Source organism: Corvus kubaryi, unplaced genomic scaffold (assembly GCF_017639235.1).
Source record: "Corvus kubaryi isolate FWS band 111438036 unplaced genomic scaffold, C.kubaryi_AGA036_p1.0 split3-73, whole genome shotgun sequence".
Classification (NCBI taxonomy): domain Eukaryota; kingdom Metazoa; phylum Chordata; class Aves; order Passeriformes; family Corvidae; genus Corvus; species Corvus kubaryi.
This window is the reverse complement of record NW_024582091.1, coordinates 24,088,387-24,113,185: the sequence shown is the minus strand read 5'-3', so window position 1 is coordinate 24,113,185 and position 24,799 is coordinate 24,088,387. Positions and strand designations below refer to the sequence as shown.

Here is a 24,799-nt window from a genome sequence, read left to right as displayed (position 1 = left end):
TGCCCCCTGCCCGAGCGGGGCCGGCTGCGAGCGGCGCTCGGGCGCGCCGGCGGGGACAGCGCGGCCGCCGGCGGGGCGGCCCGGCGGGGGGAGCGCGGGCCCGGCGGCAGCCCGGGACGGCGGCCCTGGAACTGACCAGGGTCCTAATGCGGCGCCGGGGGCCGGGCACGCCTGGGGCCCTCCAGGCCCGGTCAGCACACCCCGGCCTGCCCGCGGCCCCTGGGCATGTGGCGGATGGGCTCCGGTCCCAGTTTGATCTGAGACGGAGCTTTGGAAGATCAACGCTCCTGCATCTTTGTTTGGGGAGAGGGCACTGAAGTAAACAACGACTCCTGCTAATTCTGCAAGGGGAGGGTATTTTGCAATGGGACCACTAAACTGCTTTAGAAAACCAAAACACCGAACAAATTCTTATTGGCTTCATTAAAACAACAGTATTCTCCACACGCAAACAGGGCGGGCCATCGTGTGTCCTGGAATAACATTGATTTTAATTTTTTTTTAGCTATTAGTTCTACAGTTATGTAATTTTTACCCCTTTGTTCAGTAACCAGTTTTCTAAAAGTGATGCCACAAAACAGAATGCTTTCAGATGGCGTCCTCGGTGACCGCACAAAAAATAAATAAAAGCAATAGGGGAGAGCAAGTGTCTGAGGTCACTGAAGCACAGTTCGTAACAGCTCAAAATCACTGCTTTCACCAAAATCACTGATTCAGGGTCTGTCTCTAATAAATGGCCTTATCAGATATATGCAACAGTAATGGGTGTTTTGCCAAGATATGTTTTCCTCTGCCGAAGCTCACGGACCAGGATGAGACACTAGTAATATTCAAGACAGCAGAGTAACTGTCACTTTACATCAAGAAGGGCTGTTTGAGCTTTAAACACCATGACCAAAGGGAAGATTACTGAAAAAAATGTTTTTAAATGTCTGCATGAAAAGATCATTCACATATGGCCTTCTAAGCATAAGCCTGACACCACATTTCATCATTTTTTGACAATTGCCAAAACTGGGGGAAAGGATAAATAATTCACACATAGAAATAAATAAATGACTTTATGTAAATCTAACAGCCTAAAATGTTATGAGCAGTAGTAATTAATTTTTTAAAATGCTGACACATTCTGTGAACTCACAACAAAAAATGTGTTCTTCAGAAAAGTCCCTGATCAAGATCCAAGAATAAACAAGAGTATGATGACGTGTCACGGGCTCCCTTGCAAATTGCATAAACCTTTAAAGAGGAGCTCCATAAAGCATGCAAGGAGAAGATACAGAAAAAGCAGCACTCCCCAAATAGCTGTGGCCGTACTTCCTCCCTCCTAAGCAGGCATGCAGTACTTTTCCTGCTCCTGCCGGAGATACAATACTAATTGTGACAGCACCACGATTTCATGATCTAATCATGACAGTATCAGCATTTCACAAGCGATATATATGTTTTTTTGACAATAAATTGACTCAGCATTTAAAACTCAACCAGATGAAGCCACAGCTCTCCCCAAAGTTAACAATGAAGACAGCTCACATCTGAAACCCACTGGCAAACACGCAGGCATGCATCCCCCGAACTCTTACCTCATCCTTTTGCAAGTGATAAAAACCCACCCTACCGAGCTGTCAGGACTCCAGTGGTTTTCCAGGAGGTCAAAACCAGAATCAGGCTCCCTCACTGACCCACAAACAGCAACTTGCAAAAGCAATACATGTACCCAGTCCTGACGCCACTAAACAAAATCACACTCAGAAGGCAAACAGAAAAAAAATAGTGTTTCATGTCAGAAGTTGCTAGCACACAAGCAGATCATGCCATTTACAGCTACTTCACCCTGTGGATTAGCAGCAAATGAGAGACCTGTCCATACATTCACCAGAGTGTAGCCTTCACAGAAGGTGGGCAAAAGAGCACATATCGGCCCTTTCTTTCAGAGCTACCTTAAAGAGAGTCAGAGTTTAAAAGCTCCTATTGCTCCTAAGGGTAGGTGCAATTCAGCACAAATGAAAGACCGGGGGGAGCTTTGGGGAACAAAAGGAGGATGTCCTATATTCAGACTCCCACTAGCAGGGAGCTGCACGGGTCACATTTACAAGGAAGAACCAGAAATCTTTCAACAACTTCTCTCTCCCCCTACCTCTTATACAGAGATGGCAGCAATCCTCCTGATTCACTGACCTGAACTAGAGAATAAGGAAATTACACCTCGGTATTTCCAAACACAGTGTTGGAAATTTTGAAAGCTCTTTGGATGTCTCCAGCCGCAGCAGCAGGACTCGACAGGGGCAGAGAGAGCAAGCAGCCTCAGCAGCCAATCAGTCATCAGCCGGCTGCCAAGGACTGACCGGAGCTGTCACACTGTAAGCTCATCCTTCAACCAAGAAATCCTCCTGTATTCCATGGCAGAGTCACAGCTTTATTTCCCTCTTCACGCCAAACTAAGACCTATCTAACAATGCAATAACACAGAACCAGGTTTCACACTTTTTTTCTGGAGCATGACCTTTCTCTGCCAAAGTTTGGCAGGGCAGGGCAGATGGGAAGAGAAGAGTGACTTTAAGGAGAATTTAGCTTTAACCTCTTACCAAACCTACTTGGCACTCTATTAGGCACTGCCAAGCTAAATTCTGTGGTGTCAACACCCTTCAGCTGGGGGTCTGGCCCTACTTCTGTGCACAGGATTAAACAAGTACCTGCTCTGGAAGGAAATATTTGATAGGCATGGATGAGTGTACCTCTTCTTTTCAGCTCTGTGGTCAGTATGCTTAGCCAAAGCAGAAGCACAGGTAATAGTTGCTATACCACAAGTCTCAGCACAGGGAGAAATGAAGGGTTGTCCCCTGGGTTGTTACACTACCGAACATCACACCTAGCTATAATAGCTACTCTATACGAAGGAGTAAACACAAAACCAAATTGCTCATCCGGGCTCATTTCTTTCCAGCCCTTCTGAAACAACAACCAAGAATGTACCCACTCCAGGGACAAGGATAGGACAGACTCGCACAGCTAGCTACCAGTGAAGATACTGTCCCAGATAAACAAAAGTTAATTTAAGCTACGGCCGCCCTTCTGTCAAGCTTGCTACAGTTCTACCATTACTTCCTTAACCGACATGCCAGAGAGTTTTTAAGAATTTAGGAAGTCGGGAATACAACAAGCTCACGAAAAGAATAAAGCAATTTCATAACCAAAGGGAAAACAAAAAGAAATAATTAAACACATTTCCAGGAATTTGTTTTTGTTTTTTTTTCCCTTTACTTTTTTAAAGCTATTTATTGGACAACCGAGGCACTTTAATCTCTGAGCCAGAGGCAATGAATGGTCCTGGCAAACAGCAGCCTAGAAATTGGCACAAAGAACTACCCCACAGTTTAAATATGCTTATTCAGATGCTGTTCAAATTGTGTGAAAATTTAACTGTTTGCGAATTGGTACAGAAGCAGTTTCAGGGATAGGTTGGCTGCAATTTTCAGTGGAAATATTACACAACAGATGACCAGCACACAGTTTCTTAAAAGAGTTATTAGGGTCCCATATTAAAAGCCAGCAGGCAGCATTTGTTGTTGTTGGTAGGGTGTGTGTGTGTGTATGCTAAAGAATCAAAGACAGGGTGAGCACACGCTTTCCAAAGCGCTGTGATTTGGCTTGTCTGACTCCAACCTTCCCCAGAGCACTGCCGCTTACCTCTTTGCAGTTAGATGCATATTTGAAAGTCAAGTTCCTTGGCAAGGAAGCCTCTGCCTGAGTTAGGGTGCCTCCATCGGCACTGGGATCCAGCGGGTGATCATTTACAATATATGTGCACTTCTCTTCAAAATCAGCCTCTGTCCACAGAGTCATGTCAGCATCCTCCATGTCCATTTTCATTGTCCACTCTCTCCCTTTCACCAGATTCTTGAAACTCACAGCGTCCGAGCTACACTGTGTAGCAGCCTGGAAAAAAAGAAAAGAGCCTTTAATCCTCATTGTCCTTCAGTGTTGTGGTTTCCGTTGATACAGTGTGACTAATACAGTAGTCTGTGACACTTTAAAAGCGTATGCAGGATAGTTGGTACAGTTGAGTAATAGCCAAAAAGCAGTGTAAACGAAGCTGCTCTGACTGAAGCAGCACTTTAAAATGCCAGCCTCGGTAGTAATGAGGGAACAAAAACAAAGAGGAGAAAATCCCTAGGCTGTGACAACAACTTTACCTTTTTCAGACCCTTTCCTTAATGCTTCAGAGAGAAAAGAATATTCCGTGCTGAAGAAAATGTGGGGTCATGGCCGCAAGACCACTTAGTCGCCTGTGGAAAAGCTGCCTCAGAAAAGTGTCACACAAACAAGGAGAGGAAGAGGAAAGGAACTGCTGTCTGCGTCTGAATGAAGCTAAAAATGGAAAGCGCATGTTGGAAGAGCGGAACCCAGCCTTGCCTCTTCCAAATGGGGAAGCCTGAACTTTCCCACCGGCTTTCAACACACAAACAACTTTCAAAACAACCTGGCCCCCCCGCCTCCTCCTGACGTCCCCTTATCCTTTGGCATGGAAGGCTGAGAAAGCCGACATCCTGCCAGCATCACTGTAGCAGCAGCAGCCGTGCACAAAGCACTGAAATGTGTTCTTGGGGGTCAAACCAGAAAAGAAGCAGGGGAAATAAAATATTTTTAAAAAAAGTTGATCTATCCCTTTTGATTTTGATGGTACCTCCTAGAATTAGTATCTCAAAGCAGTGGATATGAGCCTAGCAGGACAATTCCAGCAAGTCCTTCAGCCCCTCTGTCTGTTCAGGACAGAAGCACTGTTATCAAACCTATCCTCGAACAGGTATTAGGGTCACGCTCTTTCCATAACGCTCATGAGGAACCAAAATCTGTGCCTATGCCGGTAGTTGAGAATGACGCTCAATCCGGCGTAAAATCCCTTCATTTTTCCTTTTTGGATACGCAGCTACTATGAAATTCACACCCCTCCTCCGGGAAAAGCGAAACACGAAGACTGAAAGCGCACGATCTTCCGAGAAAGAGATTAAGGGCTAAGCGACTGTGTGTTGGGGGGAGACCCCCAGCACCCCTCCGGGACCGACCCTCCCGGGAGGCACAACCGAGCCACCCGAAGAGGCTGAGGCGGGGGTCGCGGCAAGACACAGCTCCCCTACGACCGCCGCCGCCTCGGGACCAGCCCCGCGCCCCGTCCTGACCGCGGTCGAGGCGAGCAGTGCGACAGTGCCGGACCCTCGGCGTTGAAGGGGGAGAGGGGACGAACAGCGAAACTCAGGCCGGGGGTGGGGGTGTGACAGCTGCGCGGCGCAGCGAAAGGGTTAATGCCGATCAGGGCAGCGCTCCCGATCCGGGAGAGGCGACGAGGAAACTTTTGCTTCGTCCCGCGGGCGCCGGGGCGGGCGAGAAGCAGGAGCCGGGGAGGTGGAGACAGGAGTGAAAGAGGGGACGGCATCGCGCTCCTTACCGGGGCAGAGTCCGCGCGCGTTTCCACACCGAAGCCCACCGGCGGCGGCAAACCTGGCTCATCTCTACAGAGTAAGCATTTCTCCTTCCTTCCAGCGGCCGGGTCCCCGGGAGACTGACTCACACCTCCAGCCGCCGCTCCCCTCCCGCTCCTCCCTCCCCCGGCTGTCACAGGTGCTGCTGCTCTTGCCGCTGGGGAACGCTGGGGGGCCGCCTGCCACAGCCGCGCGCTCCGCTCGCCCCGGCCCGCCCGCCACTCGCCCGCGCTCACGCACCAGCCCCTCCCTCCCTCCGCCAGCCCCTCTCACAGCGCGGGAGGTGGGGCCCTACCTGCGGACCCTGCCCCGCCCAGCCCACCCGCGTTGGGTTTTTTACATCACTGTTATTATTTTAATTTTTTTTTCCCTCCCTTTCGGCCCCGTGCGTCAGCTGGGAGAGCTGCGGCGCTGCCCCGCCGCCTGGATCTGCTGGGTGGGCGGGCACCGCGGCGCTTCGCGGAGAGCGCACCTGAGGCAGTTTTTACTAGAAATCTGTTTTCCGTGCTATTTTTAAGCTCCGGAGTTCAATATATGACCGCTTTCGTTCTTACGCAGTTTGACTTGATAGAACTTTATAAAATATACTAACTAAAATTATTTCCAAGTTCCTGAATACTGATTAAAACGCAATTCAAAGTGCTTGGTCCCAAACCTCAACAATCATAGTACTTTACTTGAGATGACAAATTTGGAGGTTTCAGAGTTTTGATTTTATCCCTTTCCCAAGTCTCTTTCTAATCAGCGCCTGTGAGAGGAACTGGGAAAAACATTTCTGTTTCTTCCCTTAAACAAAACCTTCCCCCTTTCCCTTGGTAACATCAGGGAAGCTCACAGCAGCAGGACATGGCACACGGCGTTTCCAAACCCGATGCCCCTTTTGCAGTGCGGTAGGAAAACGAGCACGGATCGTGGACGGGCCAATGTGTGAGCAGCCATCCAGGAACACACTGCTGATGGAAGGAGAGTTGGTAGACCAATCAGCAGATCCCGGCGCCCAATTTTTTTCCTCCGATCCAAGCCAGCATGTTGGCTGAAGGAAGGACATCCTGTGATGATGGCATACAATGTCCTGTTTGTTTATTATTAAGAGCATTCCTGCTTCTCATTACAAAACAACCAGATGCCTTACTTCCTTCAGTGGTCCTGTCTCTTCAGCGAGGCGTCCTCGGGCTCAGAGGAACGGTGATGCACAATTCCATTTATAGCCATCCACAGCCCAGTGCAAATGCTAGCTGCTTCACTGTGAGGCAACTCTACTACTTTTCCTTCTTCTCACACGTCTGCAAGTGTATTTCTCATCAGTTGCCTGGCACTTTATGTGGCAGCTAGTTTCACATTCTTCTTCTAAACCTACATGCACTTATATTCTAGGGTGATCTCAGTGTTACATATTTCTTCACAGGAAAAAGGGAGAAGTGGGGGGGGGGGGCGGGAAGCAGGTTTATGCAATCGGGTGCCTGTCTGTCTCTCTGACAGGCGTACACAAACCCCTTTCCCTTAACCTGCTTCTCCTCCCACTGATAAAAAGACGTGTGGAAAGGATTACTTGCCATTTTCGGCCTGCGATGCTGAGAATAGCATATCTGTGTAAAGACCTTCCATATGCGCTAACGCGGGAGGGCTCGTGGCAGCAGACCTAAGTAGGGCAACTGCTGGCAAGTGAGTGTCCTGCCTTAACTGCCACCACAGTGTAATTCCACAAGAGAGGTGGCCTGAGCACTGGGGCTGAAGGATATAAATGTAATTGGATATACCCTGTAAAACCGAGGCACATCCAAAATGAGGTCTAGGAAGGCTCTGAAGTAGGAAGAACCATTCATTAAAGGAGAGAAATCCAGCCTACTTGATTGGGTTAATTAACTGATGCTGAGTCACACTGCATAGAACAGAAAAACAATGTAGTCATACTGAAGGTGATTATTTTACCGAAAAATAGTCTCACTCCGAGAGGCAGCTGTTTCAGAGCTTTTCACTTCCCTGTTAGCTTGAAAGAAAAACAAAAAAAAAAAAAAAAAGGGGGGGGGGATGGGGACGAGAAGAAAGGGTTGGTGTGTTTCCTTCAGGGACTGATCTTCTTAATGTGAAGGAGAGCAGGGAAAAAGGCAAATCTGCTTTTCAAGGAACTGAGAATGCTTTTGGACTGGAAAACAAGTGGAAGCAGAGATTAGATTAGATCACATCAGATGAAGTGAAATATTCATCAGGAGGATGCCAATATCCCAGGTCAGTGCGGCTCTATCCCTGGAGCCTGGGGAGGTGAGTACAGCCTACGAAGCCTATGGACTTCAAATAACTCTGTGGCACGCTCTGAGGCTATCCTGAAATTAGTTCCAGGTGTCTCAGTGAAGCTGAGCCCAGAACTACCTTAGTGCAGGAGAAGGAGTTTTGCTGATGTGCAGATCCAGCCTAACAGTGCCTGATCTGGAATAAAACTAAGTTTATCAAGAAAAAGAGACAGAAACAAATTGTTAAGAATGTGTACTAAAGTAAGAATCACAAAGGAAACTCTGCCATTAAAGAAATATATAGACTGACCTTCTGACCTTCCTCCTTAAGAGAGAAACATAAAAAGACGCCGTGTTCAACCAGAAGTTTTCTGCTCTTTTATAGAAATCATTTGTACCAGTAGCTGCTATTGTCTGGAATGTGCAATTTCAAAATGTTGTTCATTTCAAAAAGAACATTTTTAGTCATATTTTAATTTTTTCCTTCTCGCTCATAGAAAACCTCAATTACTGTATTAATCAGCATTTCTCAGGCAGCTCTCTCTGCAGCAGCTTTCAGCCTGGCAACAAATCATGAATGGCCCTAACAGCTCTGATCTCAGAAATCCCCATCCATTTCCTTTGATGCTATCACCACTTCAGCTCAACAACAAGCCTGTGCAACTCAGCCTCAGCTGCCACTGCTGCTGTTCTCCCTGGGCCTGCTGTAATTGTAAGGGGAAGAAGGAGGGAAGGGAGCTGGCTCTAATAGATGAAATTTCTTTTAAAAGTTGGAGGGGAGATAAAATGCACACAAGAGATTAAAGGAGAGTCTCATTTTCACATCCTCCCCTTCCCCAAACAAGGTCAGTGGCAGATTGACCACATCAAGAGTAACTATCAGACCCACCCCCATTTCCCACTTCCTGCATGTAGGCATCCTTGTGCTGGTAAACATTTGGGGACCAGTTGTGGTCATTACTTGGAGAAGGTACATGATGTAGTTGCACAACTGCACGTCTTTTAAAAGCCAACTGAGAAATCAAACTCTAAGAAGAACTTGCTTTGCTTTCAAGTTCTGATATGCACTCATGTTTTGGGGCCATGTTTTTGAAAACGTGGTTGCTGTCAGATTCAAGGGAAAGAGAGACACCCAGCACACTTTAGTGACTGGGCAACAGGAAAAGTTACAGCCATCTTCCTTCAGACTGGCCTGACCTTTGCAAAACACTGCCTATGGGGTTCAGATATGATCTCAGAGGCTTTGTATGGCCTAGACAACTTCAGCTGGTATTGCCTATAAGGAGAGAAATTAAAATTGCACTTGAATCTACAAGAAGGTTTTTGCAAGGGCATTTGGGGTGGTGTGTGCTATAGCCAGAAGGCTTTTGAATTAACACATGCAGCTTTCAGGGACTGCCTTTAATTACAGAGCACCCTGGTCATTACCTCGTAGCACTTCCAAATGTCAAACGTTTATTTTTGTCTCTGCTCTGCAATACCAAGAGCAGATCTTTTGGCTGCACTCTCAGCTACTGCCTAGTGCAAGCCTTAACATCACTTTTGGTTTCTGTTGTTTTATCCTCTCAAGAAATTTTCCTTAAAAAGAGAAAAAAGGAGTCAAACTAAAATGCCATATCCCTTTTTGTCTCCCACTAGGCCTTATTAAAATACTACTCAGATGACATATGAATAAGCCAAAACAATTCTCCTCCAATGGAATAAAAACATTCTCACAGCACACAGAAGTGAGAACTAAGCTTCAGCCTTTTCCTCTTGTTGAGCCTTGAGTTTGAGGAGAAGGAGTCAAGGCTACCTGGGCCTGCTATCAGGACAGAAAGAAGGCTTTGTGAGAAGGTGGACCACGATGTTCCCTTCTTGGCTACTGTCAGCCTTCCCATCACACTTCTGAGCAATGGTAGTCTTGGGAGGACAGTCAAGAACCCATACAAGAACACTTTTATGGTCTTTGCATGTTTCTACCAACACAAGCTTATATTGGACGGGAAAATCTGAGTACAAATTCAACCTTTCACATCCCAGCCTTGGACTTTTGAATGTTCTGTCTATTGTAACTGAGTCTGAGGAAACACAAATGACAACAGGCCAACCCATTCCAACTACTTTCCAACCTTACTGGTGACAAGAGGACTGAAAAAAGAATGTGCTTTGGAAAATTTTCATTTAAAATAGGCTGATTTCCAGATTGTCATGGAGGAGGGATCGGATGGTAGACATATATTAGAAGGCTCAGTCCTGTGAATACTTCAGACATCAGTCCCATAACAAGCTCACAACAAGCTGAAATAATGAAGTCACCTCAGAATGAATTGTATTATTTCAACTTTCATGTCTGTTCCCAACTTGGCAGTCATTACACTTTTTGGGGTATTTTCACCTCAGCTTGCCTGGTAAGATACAGTGATACGACCAATGGTGAAACTTCAGAGTGTACTCCTGCACAATTCAGTTTTGATGCCAGATACTCTCCGGGCCGCCTGGTCTCCTGGAGCTGATGAACACAGCAGAAGGAAGGCAAGATCCATGGGTGGAACTATGCCACTTTTCTCAGACAAAAAGCTGGCCACAGAGTGCATTTCAAAACAGATTAACAAAAACAACAGCTACACACCATGACAAAGTGCATGTGGTGGAAATGAAAATATTTACCCACAGATTATCACAGATCCAGCAGTGTGACTACCGTGCATTGAGGACCAAAGGATTCAAAATAGTGACTGTATGTTTAGAGTTGATTAGGGAATCTGGTAGGGTTGGTCTGAAGAACCACTTTTTAAGCTTCTAAGAGTGCAGTTGTCATTTCTCCACCTCTCCTATCCCAGGGTGGTGAAATAACAGTCTTTTCATACCTGCGTGTTGGCTGGGGGAGGGAAGAATTCCTGTGCTATTAAACACAACTTCTCATTAAATAGTTGACACCTTATCCTTCTTTAAATGTTGTAATGTTTACTTTGCAAAACCCAGGAAAGCTTTTAAAATAAAGATAGCAGAGAGATTCTTAAGCCGGGTGTCCTTGCTTATCTGCTCTTTATCAACCAGCTATTGTTTCTGGAGGAGCTCGTTGGGGAAGGTGGAGCAAAGGGGGTTAATGTTCAATAGGTATCTATCAGTTCCCCTGAAGGAATAGCGCTGCTGACAGAAGAGCAACACTGGGCTCTCAGCTACTTCCTGCAAATGTGACAAACCAGAGAGGGAGGAAAAAAAAAAAACCAACAAAAACCCGAGGGCTGCAGCTACTTCTTTTCTTTTTTTCTTCTTTTTTTTCCTCCCTCTCCCAAAACAACTAGTTTTAAGAAATACATTGTCCTTAGGAGAGATAATCCCACAATAGAGAGTCCATTAGAGGTATTAAAGCATTGGCAGCGCCTGATCTACAAGAAGGGCTCTGTCCTGACAATAGACAATTAAAGCTGATAAATCTGCACTACTTGTTGCCGTTCTAATTCCTCGTAATTGTATGCTACTTGTCCCTGCCTCCTGCGTCCAGGGATGAAGCATGCTTCTTTAATCTCCAGAGTACCTGACCTAGTTCCTATGTGGTCTTTTCAGGACCTGTTTTCTTCCCATCTGGACTTCTTCCCTCCTACTCTCCTTTCCTGCTTCTCTGCCCTAAGCATTAAGAAGAGGTTACGATAGAGGGCACAGAAAACACCAGAGCACAGCACCCGGATCAATAATTCTGGAGCCCCAGACAATGTGCTAATCTGCAATAACAGCTAATCATGGTCAATTTGGCACACCAGTGATTAAACTGTACTTTTCATTAGGCTCAACAAGTAGAGCAGACGCACACTGACAATTCAAATTGCCCTATCAGTAAGAGCTGCCAAACTCATGTGTACTTCTGCATTTGTAGCTGCTGCATCACTAGACTTGTCAGACTAGGTGCTTTGTGGGGGATTACCTGTTTTCTTTTGACATTTTACGAACTGGGACTCCTAGCTGTGTTTTCTATAAAAAGCAAGCCCCCTGCCTCATGCCACTGTCACAAGTTCTTACTTAAAGGGCTCAGTGGGTGAAATTGTGATATGCAGGATGCTGAAAAACGATCATTACAATTACAATTCCCTCCTGGTCCTAACAAAGTTCTTGGGGTTTTTTTATATCTCAAAAGATATTTGGTGATTTTGTCAAATTTCTTTTTTTTTTTCCCCTTGAATAAATCTTGAAAGCCTGCTGGCGACAGAGCAGAAGCATGAAAATGTGCATCACAGGATTTAGAAGATTGAAAGCAAGTAAAAATTACCTTGGATCTTTTTATTTTTCAAACGGAGCTGTTCAGCCAACCTCGCAAAGTATTTGGAGACTCAAGAAAGGTTTGGATTTTTTTTTTCATCCCTGAACTTATGGACAAGCCACTACTGTGTCCACCTTAGAAATCTACACAGTTATTACCCTTTACATGTCATTTTGAAAGTGACCTTCTTGTCACCCTCACAGAACAATTTCTTGTGACAACAGTTTATTCTGGTTGCAGTCGTACCTAACGGACCCATTTTGCAAACTGCCCTGAAAGTCTCACCCGAGAGTTTACCACTATCTTTCTCTAAAGCACAGCACCAAATTCCAGGACTCCTAGAGACCAATCCCACACACTCAGAGGTCTCCTTCTGTTTAACTTTAGCTTATCATCCTTGTAGTAACTTGAATAAGTGTTAAAACTGCACTTCAAGTTGCTCTTAAAAAAAAAAATAGCTTAGAAAATGTCAAACGAAAGCAGGAAATGTCTATTCTACTATTAATATTAATGAATCCCTAATGCATTTGCAACCCACTTGAGGTTAAGTCAGTAGAGTTCTTCTTCTGACAGTGATTCCTCATCAAACTACCACTGCTGAAGATGTTGATGCTTTTCCTTTTGCTCTGTAATCTTTAAACCAAGTTTAAATCACACCAGAGCCTACCACAAAATAATGTATTTTATCCTAAGTGAACACAAAGCCCTGGAGACAGTGGTTTAAAGCAGCACACGTCTGCTCAATTTATCATTTTAAGATAGGAAGCTGCCGCAACAAACAAAACACCTCCTTGAAAGTGGGACAGCAGCAGATTGCGGTGCAGAAAGCTCCGGGATCTTTTGTTTTCCTGGAGAGCAACAACAGGGCTTTGCAGAGAAAGACAACAGCCTCCCCTTGCTGAAATCTAAATCAGTTCATATAGGAAAGCCTGCCAACTGCTAGTTAGATGATAGCAAAATATTGCAGATAATTCACTTTTCACGATAAAGCAGAAACAAGTGGGCAAGCAGCACCCAGCAGGGGCTCAACTGATAAAACGGTGTCAAACTCAAACCATTTGTCAACTGGGAGGGAAGAGAGCAAGCTGAAAGATGGACTCAGGAAGTAGATTTATCTAGTGCGACACATTAACTAGTATAAATACTAAGGAAAAAGTAAACACATTTACCCAGCAGTATCTCCAGCCAGCAAAGTAAAGGCTTCTGAGCCTCAGACTCACACTGGCCATCTAACCACTCAGCTGTCAGCTACAATAGCAGTAACATTTTTCTTCTTGTGCAGGATTGCAATGACATTTAATTCACGGCACTAAAAGGTTTTATTAAGAGTGTACGTTATAATTAAGCAAAACAAAAACGTGACTTGTGTGCTGTTCCAGTCTCCTCCCTCCACCCAGTAGCCAAACCAATAAAACCACCTTGGCAGCAAACAAGTCAGGTAACATACCCCGGAGAAGAGCACAGATTTGTTACAGAATCATTCACTTGGTGTCTGGCTTGTTCAAAACTGCCTTATCAGAAACTTCTGTGCCGGAGGCTCCCGAGGCAATGGAGGGGGCTGACAATGCAGGTCAGGCACAGTAATTCGCCAACAGCGTAATGTGGGGCACATAAACAAACTGGAATAATGCAGGGCAGAAGGGCTCTTTGGATGTATGCTTTCAATTGGAGAGTATAAACAAGTAACACAGTCTGTGCACCGCACATTCCTGCTACAATCACTGGGAAGAAGGAAAACGTTTCAAAGGGCTTTAGGATACCAACCCACAGCTACGTGGCAACCTGTAACATCAAAGAATGGTGCAGCATATCAGCACACCATTTTAACACTCAGTCTGATGCAAACCTCAAAGATTAACAGCAAAGTAAGTAATGTGCATCTTCATCGCCCACCCCCCCCCCCCCCCAAAAAAAAGGCTTTAGTTCATAAAGAAAACTACAGCACAGTTCTTTGTTCAGCTGTACCTTCACATGTCCACACAGCACAGGTTCCCCACCTCCAGCTGATGCACCTCAGGGTTTTAGTCCATATGGAAAGTCTGTCATTCACTCTCACACACACACACGCATGCTCATGCACACCACACCACACCCGCACTCTTGCTCCCCAACACACACTGCCTGGAACTGCTCCGAGGATTTTAGAATTTCCTCTTGCTAGCAGATTCCTCCCTCCCCTCACATCCACTCCACCCCGTTCTGTAATTAGGCTTAACAAGAGCAATTAACAAAACAAACTCCTCTCCGCCTGGTGGCCTGATAATTCTGATTGTCATAATGTATTAAGATGCGTAAGCCAGTTTAAAATAAAGGTAAATTACAGCATTGCACAAGGGCCATTTTGCACCTATTTCTACTGCTTTTATCATAGGGATAATGAACATTCAGCCACGCCTTTAATTTGAAACATAAAACACCAAAACTCACATGTGAACAGCAGAACTCAAAATTGATGCTTTTAACCAACAAGACTATTTTGATTTTTTTCCTAGTTTGCTAGAGGGCAGCTCCCTTTTCCTATGCACAGCAAACTCCGTGTAAAGATTTTTCTTTATGGAGTTACGTCGTGATCCTAAACCTCCAAGGTGTAAAGTCAAGTTTTAATGCATCTTCTGGCTTTACAGTTGGCCATGAATAAATGGATTGCAATTGTTCCTTTTGCCCTGCCTGGTGTCTAACAGCATGATACAGGAGACTAAAGCCTCAACATTTTTCTGATGGTTTTGTCTGTCCACTTTTAAATCACTTTCCTTCAGCAAACAAATCACACAACTTTAGTGTCGGGATCATAAAAAGAACCAATTGAGGACTAACTGATTTCAGGTGGTTAGTGGAGAAACTTTGATGTCCTTTGATTTCAGTGAGCTATGGGTACAACACACAGAGAAAATTTACAGACAGCCTGAATTCAGTTGGAAAACATATCTAGTTCTTGTTCTGCTTATACATTCTGTGAGTGTGTAATTAAAACTATCAACATGAAATGAGTAAACATACCAAAATCATAAGCACACAAAAGACCTGAAAATAAAACGAGTTTGATTTGTGACATGGATTTGGGTTTACGTGAACTGAAAAAACCATTCTGTTCCCTCAGTTACATACAGTCTGATTCACAATACCATCTGCCAACTAACCACAAACAATTGAAAAAAAATAAGACAAAAAAGAAAGGAAGAAGAAAGGCTGGTGTTGCTAGTATATTGTTGGAATTGTGCAGTTTCTGATAAGCTGGTTGTGTTTTCTCAAGTCAATGATTTCATCTCTGCTGGTGTCAACATTTACACAAGAATAATTTGGGGGGTCAGAAAGACATCAGCAAATGAGATTTCAAAAGGTTTCATAACAGCACAGATTGCTCAAACCTAGGGAAAGGAGGGTTTCAGCTTCCAGAAGTTCACTCTTCTGCTTCTTCATTCCTCCTTCCCTGAAGCTGAGTCAAAGTTCTGTAAAAACCTACAGCCAACCATCAGATTTGCAAGACAACAGACGCACATTAAAACCCCCAAGTTTTACAGTGAGACAAATATTCCAAAATGTCGGTAAATGGAGACCTATTATGGTGCAAACTCAGGCATTCTTTCAGTTGGTAGGAGATGCCAGGAGATCTAGGATCGTGTACAGAAACTCAGTTCTGCAGTCCTGGCGTAAGATGCACCATCTTTTTCTCCACCTCATTCGGCGTTTAGAAAGAAGAGTGCTGACTAGAAGAGCTGTTTTCCAGATTTTTTCTCTCTCCTTTCTCCTTGAAAGGCCCAGTGCCTTACTTTAACCACAGACCATTCAAATGAAGACAACCAATTTTGTCTTGTATTTTTCCGCTTTGCTCATCAGAACAGCAGCACTTGAACACTTCGCAAACATCAAATAATGACTAATCTGATTTTCACAATACCTCCCCCATATGTTGATGAAGGTATTATTGCTATTCTCGCTCTGCAGAAGGGGTATGGAGACACAATGACATTAACATCAAAAGCATACATTAATTTTGGGATGCAGAGCAGCCGATTGACTCAGAACAGTGCATTATTTTCTATGTTCAAAGCATTTCTCTTCCTGGCATCTGTGATAGCTCTATATTTTGCAGGGCTTCACATCAGGCACCCAGAAAGATGTCAAAATTATTGCCCACCTGCAAAAGGCTTTGCTGAGGTGAATTGGCATGAATCTTGTTCAGAATCCTATTCAGGTAAGAATAATACGTAGCTCTTCAGAGCAGAGCTCACCTGCTCAGAGAAGAGTAGCACTTCTTCCTACCATGGCTGCCTTGCTTCCTTACGCAGCAGCAAATGGGATGGCGGGAAGAGGTGTCTTAAAGATAACATTTTATTACACCACCCCAATTCATCTCCCCTAGCAAGCCTGTCGTATGCCTGAATGAGGCAAGTAGCCAGTTAACAGTAATTAAATGAGTAATTAAAGACTGTATCATAATGCATAAGAGGATCAAATTGGAGTTAGGCAAACAACCTTAAACACTGGAGAACTTGAATTTGCAATTTTAGTAAGGTTTTTCTACAGTTTTTATGCTGATTTTTGAAACTGCAAATAGAAAAAGCAGAGATCTCATGACCTAGCACTACTCTGATGCCTACACAGATCAAGAATGGAGCTGAGGTATTCTGATCTGCCATAGGCAGACCTCCACAGGGACGCTGGCAGACCCGGCTCAAAGCAACCATATGCTTGTTTTTGGCAAGGTCAGCACAAGCATTGTAAGGGATAGGACACTTCTGTTGGTGGGTTTCAGCAGGTGACAGTCTGGCAGCAGAGGAATGACTGCTTTCAGGCATCTTGATTTCATGCCAGGTGTGGTGTGGAGTTTTTTCTTCCTCTTCCAGTGCTCGACTCAGACTTCTGATTGGTTTCCTTGCCCAGCAAGTCCTCAGCTTGTTCCTCCTGACCCCTCTTGTAGTTTCCCTTTCCAGTCACTCACATCTACCACTCCCACACCCAGGCTCCTGTGTGCCAAGTCTTCTCATCAAGCCAGTTTCAGTCCCTCCTGGTTCCTCATCTGCACTGCACTTCTTTCCTGTCCTACTTTAAGCAAACATGGCAAGCTCTGCATCCCCATGTGCCCCTGCCTGCTGACCAGGAGACCTGGCCTCCACAGCCTCCTCATCAGTGTGGTGCAGTCAAGTCTCCAGGCATCTCCTGGTGCTCCTGTGCAGGCATGTAGCCCTGAGCTCAGTTCACACATTGAGCAGACATGGTGTCAGGCCAACTGGAACTCCTGTCACTATGTTAGTATGGCAGTGAGCCCGAGCTAATAAGCCCTGGTGAGAAGCCGGATATATTAGCTTGGGCTTAGCACCATGCTAATGCAGCCAGGCAGCTTTTGGATCAGAGCTGGCTTACATCCCACCCGCTTTTAACACCGAGCTTGCTTGTCTTCGTCCACAATAACCCATAAAGATAAATCCCTTGGTCTTGTACTAACCTTACTCTCAGTTTCCCTCTTCCCTGACACTGCTGATCTCCAGGCATAGTCTCTCCTCCTTCATAATCCCCTCCAGGTTCAGCTCTTGTCCGTAGGCTTTCAAAAACAGTCCCTTTTGATGACTCTCTGGCCTCAGGATGGTTTGCAATGAGCATGTGCTGAACATGCACTCCCTCTGCTCTTGGTTCTGGTGTTTCATTCTAGGCCTAAAAGTGTTAGCCCATTGATGGGACCATGATGCCCTCCTGCAGCTCCTGGGAGGGCTGCTCTGCCAATCCTCTAGGCCGGCTTCTAGCTCAAAAGCAATTCTCCTGGGCATGGGAGTCAGAGATGGAGGTAGGGACAGGACCAGAGTGTGTTCTGGTCTTGCTCTGACAGAGACCCAGTGCAAATGAAGCACATGTGGAGATCCATTAACTGGGAAGTGCTCCTGGCAGAGGGGATGGCATTCGAGCACCCCAGACAATGCCAGTCACCACCCTCCCCTGCCACATACGCTGCCCTTCCCCCAAGCCACTGAACCTGTCATTCAAACTTGTGCTTCAAAAGATGGTGGAGATTACTTTTCAACAGAAAACTCATCACACTCCTAATGTTAGCAATACAATTTTTGTCACAGCCAAATTCTTGGAAATGACGGAATAGATTTTGGGGGAAAATGCATCCACAGGAAAGGAAAATGCAAGAAACACCTGAGCCACACATTAAGAATTTGGTAGATTTATGAGAACCTAAAAATGAGATCTCCCAATGCAAATTGTCTGTCTTAGCAACTGGTGATGCTAGCAGGCTACTAGATATCAGTTCCCTGAGATTTATTTTAGGGGGATGTTATTGAACATTCTCATTTGTATGAGAATGAGAATATTGCCATCAGATACAAGCCACATACAAAGCATGTGCATAGATTTAAACCCTTTTTCAGTGACCCAGGCCAGAGCACTAGAATTTTATTTACTATACAACATGGCAAGGTTTGATAGAGACAGAGAGGATGCTCCTATTCCAGCAAGTTTATACAAATTTCTCCTTTTCTTGTACTAAATCCTAATGGGCAATGCAGGCAATGGAATGCTGAGACTCCTATTTTTCATCACTGGTAAGATTAGAAATATAAACAAGTGACTAGGTGATTGCAGTAGCTTGCTGTAATAAAACCAGATCCCTGAATGACTAATCTCATCACCGAATAATAGAAAAATTTTTTTGAAAGATTAATTTGCACCAGTCTGTTCAGCACATCCTCTCATCTAAAATTATTAGCACTACGTGCACACAAATCAGGCAACGGGGAGTAAGGGAAGCTTGCAATCAGACCTAATGTCTTCCCTTCCTCTCAGCCCCCAGTACAGGACAGCCACTTCCTTTCTACAAACGCTTTGCTCAGATCTGTACGCAAGACAGGCCACATCTTCCGGGGAGGCTCAAAGTCTTTGCAGACGCACAGTTGCCTTCAAAGCATCACTGGAAATCTGTGTGGGAAGACTCTAAAATATTAAAACCATCCTATACTCTTTCCTTCTAAGCCAAAAACAAACCCCCTCTAAACTTATCTATCACTTCTCTGCTCAGTTTATTCTGGGCTGCAGAATAAACTTTCTGACTACCGAAAAAGGTACACACATGCATAAGCTGCACCACATGTGCAAAGGAAAACAAATAGAGAAAATATGTGTGTCCTTTCCAGGAAGATGGTTCTTTTCCAGAACATTAAAATTATGCATAAGCATTTCCCCTATTACCAAAAGGAGGCAAAAAGAAAGCTGGTGTGAAAAAAATGCACTTCTAAGTGTAGCTTATGTGTCCTAAATCTGAACTGACTTACCTTTGAGATCAACACTTCATTGCCATCTTGCCTGATTTTCTTCTCCCACAAGTAAACACTAGCCCTCTAGCAGATTCGTAAGTCATTTAAGCCATGGCCTTCAGTTTTAAGAAATCCCCATCTGAAAGTTTGCTACGGCACTTGTAACCACAGCCCAGCAGTGAGCAGGACACGACACTGCTCCTCCTCACGCAGTGCTTGGGCAGACCAGAGATTGTCATGTTTTCTGTTTCCCCATTTCTACCCTGAGAGCCAGCCTGTGCAGCAGGATGACTTTCAGAGACACATCCTTCATACCCTCTCCTTGCTGCCAGATGTCCTCTGCAGCCAGTTCATTGCTTTCATTTTGTATTTCACAACAGTTTAACAATTTTAATAGAAATTCCCAAGTGACTACTCCTGAAAAAAAAAGTTATTATTCTTAAAGAAGGTGGAGAGGCCAAAAGAGTTAAATCTCAGTTAAATCTTCTGAATTTCTCTAACTTGATATTTCTTTCTGACTGTCAAATCCAGATTTCTGCCAGTCCTTGATATATTTATAACTGGATCCCTTTGAAACATGGTCAAACTGACAAGGTGTGGGGCAGTACAATAGAGATGCTATTTCCCTGAAATACCTGGCACATTTTCACATTTGCACAACTCACTGTGCAGAGAAAAGAGGGCACTAACAGACCTTTGGAGGCTCCTGATCAGTTTCTGTGGATAAATGCTCTGACCCCACAGATAATGATGAGGATGAATCAATTGGTTTAAGTCTGGCAAGGAAGTAAAGACAAACAGTTACCAGAAATTCAGTGTACATACTGGTTACTGAAAACAGGCAAGGCACAAGGAAATTTTTTTTCTGATTAATTTACATAAAAATAAATTTGACTTTTGTAGAGTTGATGTGATTTTGCAAATCACCACATCGAAGACATCTAAACAAAGTCCATCTGCATGTTTATAAACATGTACAAGTGTTTAAGGGACACAATATGTTAAAAAAAAGTCAACAATAATGGTTAGGCTATGCTTCCAATTATATTCTTTCTTCAATTAGTCTTGAAGAAACTAACACCTCTATTAATCATTTCAATTAACTCCACGCACCACATGACATCCGCACCAGCAGCCCATATGTTGCGTTCCAATCACCCAAATATTAAAGCCTTTTTAATTGATTGATCTAAAGAACATTCAACAGGCTCAAGGTGGCAGCCAGCCAGGAAATCCCAAAAGAAGATGACAAAAAGGTGGGGGTGCTAAACCAGCTTCCCAATTTGTTTTTCCTCTTCCTCCAGGGTTCACTAAGTTAATCCAATCACAGCCCATAAAGCCCCTTTTTAATAAAATAAATAAATAGATAAGAGAACACACATGTTGGCTTTCCCCCAGAGAAGCCCCCTCCGCTAAAGCTGGAGAGCCATCCTGTTAAGAAAGTGCCGCATAGGAGGGTGCATTTTTTATCCAGCAGAAATATTTAGCTTGGCCGTCCGCCAGGGAATGCTGAAAGAATAGACTGAATTAGGGGATTTACCTTCCACGTGTTTGGCACGCGTCATTAGAGGCTCTGAAGAGCTTGACTCTTTCTCTCTCTCACTCTCTGTTTTTACTCCCCCCACCAGAGCTTTGATGCAGAGAATAAAGTATGAGCTATAAGAGCAGTTGATGTGTTGCAGTTCTAAATGTTGGCACGGGGGCTTTTGTGCTGTCGAAGAAAACCAATGCCCAGTTTCTGAAAGTTTTGTTTCGGTTTTTTTTAATTCCAGTCAGGTATAGGGTGATACATTTTAAAAGCATTTGGTTTAACACAGAGAAAAAAAAGCATGCTGTTTTTCTTTCTCTCTTTTCCTAACAACAACAACAAAAATGTTTTTGAAGTTTTCTGTAGACAGATTTAAACTTGGAGAAAGTGGCTTAAAAGTAAATTCCGTAAGTGAAACTCCAACCACAGAACATTTTAGGAGCTCATTTGAAAGGTTAGTTTTGTAACAATAACCCAGGAATTGCTCTGTCATTTGACTTTTATATGCTGTCATGTGGACTTATGTTATTTTAAAAAACACTTCTTTACCTAACTACTTTGGTCTTGCAAAAACCTATTAAGATCTATAACCAGAACATGTTAGTAGAGGTGGTTGGTCTATACCTCGAGTAATTTGAGCACCTTCTCAGAATTTCTAATTTGTGAAAGGAAAGACTATATTTTAAGTTAGCCTCTGCCACCTTAACTTAGGCTGAGGAAAAAAAAAAGAAAGGAAAAAACCCGCAGTTTCCAGATGAATAAAAGCATGGAGGTCCTTAAACCAACAGTAAATGCAAATGTTTGTGTCTGGCACATGTGCCAGCCCTGTTTACAGGGCAGAGTCTTGCAGGACTCCCAGTGCCACTAATACCCATTCAGTGAGCTGGTGTGAGCACTGGAAGAGCCCTGCTGCAGCTGCCTCTGCTGTACTGTCTCATCACAGTATCAGATAAATACAGGCCCTATTCACTCACAGTTTTTATTGCTATTGATTAAAACAAATCAGTTTAGACACTACTTGCTGACATGCTTACTCAAAGCAAGATTCAAACACAGTTTCTGAACTACAGTCCTGGCTGTATCTTTATATCATCTTCACTTGCAAGAAACCTGGGTCTGACTTCAGTTCAACTAAATTCATGCCACCACATCACGTGTGAATTTTCATCTCTCTTTCAGTAAAACTAATTCATTGGGCCTTGTGTATCACAAGATCCTGCAGGTTGCAGAAAAGAAACTTAAGGGATGGATACTAGCCCTCAGATGAAAATACAAGACAGTAACTCCAACATCAGAAGGGTGCTGAGGACCATCTCCCTGCTGAATGCAAAACACCTCAGCTGTAGGGACCTCCTCTTAGCTTAAGGGCAGACCCATAGTTTATCACTTCTTAAGTAAATCATTCATAATTCATAGCCAGGTTGAAAACCACACAAATAATGAGCTCTCAGTATTACTCAGCGGAAAGTGAGAACTGGAGTTTTCCACCTAAACCCGTAAAGGCTGACAAGTTCAGACATGGTTTTGTGAGCTCCTTCCTGGACCCCATGTTTTTTATTCAATTTAAAGAAAGCTAGGCAGCCACTTCCCCCGTCTTTGAAGTAAAGATGTTTACATCCATGCTAATAATACAAACTACCCCTTCTTTTATCAAAGGCTTCAGCAATCGCAAAGGCTTTTTTTTCATCACAAGGAAAAACGGCAAAAATAAAGCTGCCTAGTTCTGCTGCTAACAGGGCAGGTTTGGCTCTGTACATGCCACACATGCCAGCCAGTGCCCAAAGCACTTTGTAAATTCATAGAATTGTTTCAGTTACCAAAGACCTTTAAGATCATAGACCTTAAAGATCATTCCATCCATGAGCCCAGCACCACCAAGTTCACCTCTAAGTGTTCCCAAGTGCCACAGCTACATGGCTTTTAAATACCTCCTCCTAGGATGGTCACTCCACCACTACTCTGGGCAGCCTGTTTCAGTGAAGCTTGACAACCCTTCCAGTGAAGACATTTTTCCTAATATATCCAATCAGAACTGCCCTTTGTGCCCGTTGAGGCTGTTTCCTCTTGTCATAGAGAACAGTAAAGTCCTCATTGAATGGCCTTTTCTCCAGGCTAAACCACCTCAACTCCCTCAGCTGCTCCTCATTAAGGCTTTTGCTCCAGATCCTTCAGCAGGTTTGCTGCTCCTCTCTGGACTCTCTCTGGCACTTCCATGTCTTTCTTGCAGTGAGGGGCCCAGAACTGGACACAGTGTTTGAGGTACAGCCTCACCAGTGCTGAGCACAGGGACAATCACTGCCCTGGTCCTGCTGGCCACTCTACTGCTGATCCAAGCCAGGATGCCCCTGGGTTTCTTGGCCACCCGGGCACAGGCTGGCTCATGTTCAGCCACTGTCAACTGGCAACCTCAGGTCCGTTTCTGCTGGACAGCTTCCCGGACACTCTTCTCCCAGCCTGTAGTGTTACATGGGGTTCTTGTGAACCAAGTGCAGGAGCTGGCATTTCACTTTGTTGGGCCTCATGCAATTGGCCTTGGCCCATTGATCCAGCCTATCCTGTCCAGATCCCCCTGTAGAGCCTTCCTACCCTCCAGCAGGTCAGCACTCCTGCCCAACTTTGTGTCATCTGTGAACTGACTGAGGGTGAACTTAAACCCCTTGTCCATGTAGTTGATAAAGACATTAAACAAATCTGGCCCCAGTATTGAACCCTGGGGAACCCCACTGGTGATCGGCCACCAGCTGGATGTAACCACCATTCTCTGGGCCTGGCCATCCAGACAAGCTTTTACCCAGTGAGGAGTGCCCCTGTCCAAGCCATGAATAGCCAGGAGATTGCTGCGGGAGACAGTATCAAAGGCTTTACTGAAGGCCAGGTAGACAACACCCACAGCCTTTCCCTCATCCCCTAAGTGGGTCACCTGGTCATAAGGAGACCAGGTTAGTCAAACAGCACCTGACTTTCATAAATCCACACCAGCTGAGCCTGATCCCCTGGCTCTCTTGTGTATGTCAAGATGATCTGCTCCACAACCTTTATGTTTCCAGGAGAGCATCTTTGCTGCTAACTGAATCTCCAGATCACCGGCCATGCATAATTTGCATACTGTCCACTAGTAGCATTAGGAACTGCAACAGATAATTCCCCATCAGTTGTTTCCACCTTATCAGAAAACAGAGTATGTGCTCTGGACTGACAATCCCAAATGGGAAAATTCCTCTGTGGAAAGACTGTGGGTTTAATAAGGGGTAATAGTGAATGAACCACTGACAGTAGCTCAGTTGGTTAGAGCATGGTGCTAATAATGCCAAGGATGTGGGCTTGATCCCTATGTGAGCCATTCACTGAAGAGATGATCCTTATGGGTCCCTTGCAATTCGGAATATTCTGTGAATTAAGATGTGGATGCTGCAGGCTCACATTCCATGACAAAGTGCCACAGGGCAGCATGTGCTTCTCAGTGTGAACCTGTAAAGAAGGGTGTTCAGTTTTCCCCATGCCACTGGCACAGGGCTGCCATCCTGTAAAACACCCACTCACACAAAAGGTGCATTTCTGCAGCTCTGGCCCCCATCACATATGGTCCCAGGAACATGTGGCTTTATGTGACTATGACTGGAAACTGCCTGCCTCCTTTGCCTCTTTAGTAGATATAGTGAGGCCAAGTGTATTTCGGTATTGTGATTGATATTTTGAAACTTAGGTCAAATAACAGAGAGCATTGGCCTGACAATATCAGTTCAGTAGCAAATTGCTTGATGTATTTGTCACCATTAAGACAAACTTGTGTCTAAATACAGTCTGCTTATCATATTTACAGAATAAAAATATGACCTTTAATGTGAAATAAAAGAGCTCTTTTTTCCCCCCCACGTCTCCTCCGTGTTTTTAATTAAAACCACGAACCGACACATGTATCCATCCTTCCTTCTGCAATAGCTTGGGATTCCACTCTCAAATACTATACAGATAAAACGAACATTTATGTGTTAGCGATTCAGAGTGCAGTAAATTCTCCTTTCCAAACCTGCCGTCTTCATTAAAATCTTATTTGCTTTGTAATCTCCTTTGATCGCTAA

General features: G+C 44.5%; 1 protein-coding gene and 1 long non-coding RNA gene across 9 annotated transcripts in view; one reads left to right on the top strand and one right to left on the bottom strand.

Annotated features, from left to right (window-relative positions):
* PRDM1 (PR/SET domain 1) overlaps nt 1-24,799 on the bottom strand; it is a 112,654-nt gene that overhangs the window by 19,442 nt on the left and 68,413 nt on the right. For 4 of the 8 annotated variants that reach the window (XM_042017253.1, XM_042017255.1, XM_042017251.1 and 1 more), the window contains one exon: nt 3,688-3,936. In XM_042017253.1, coding sequence (XP_041873187.1) covers nt 3,688-3,870 — 183 coding nt within the window. In that variant the 5' untranslated portion in view covers nt 3,871-3,936. Of the gene's footprint in view, nt 1-3,687; nt 4,139-4,193; nt 4,881-5,443; nt 5,604-13,907; nt 14,046-24,799 lie in introns of those variants that run through there. The other 4 variants (XM_042017257.1, XM_042017259.1, XM_042017256.1 and 1 more) reach the window with 4 other exon arrangements.
* Nucleotides 4,881-10,707, top strand: LOC121659300. Its single transcript, XR_006014261.1, has 2 exons — nt 4,881-5,514; nt 9,344-10,707. It is a non-coding gene; the product is annotated as an uncharacterized LOC121659300 (long non-coding RNA).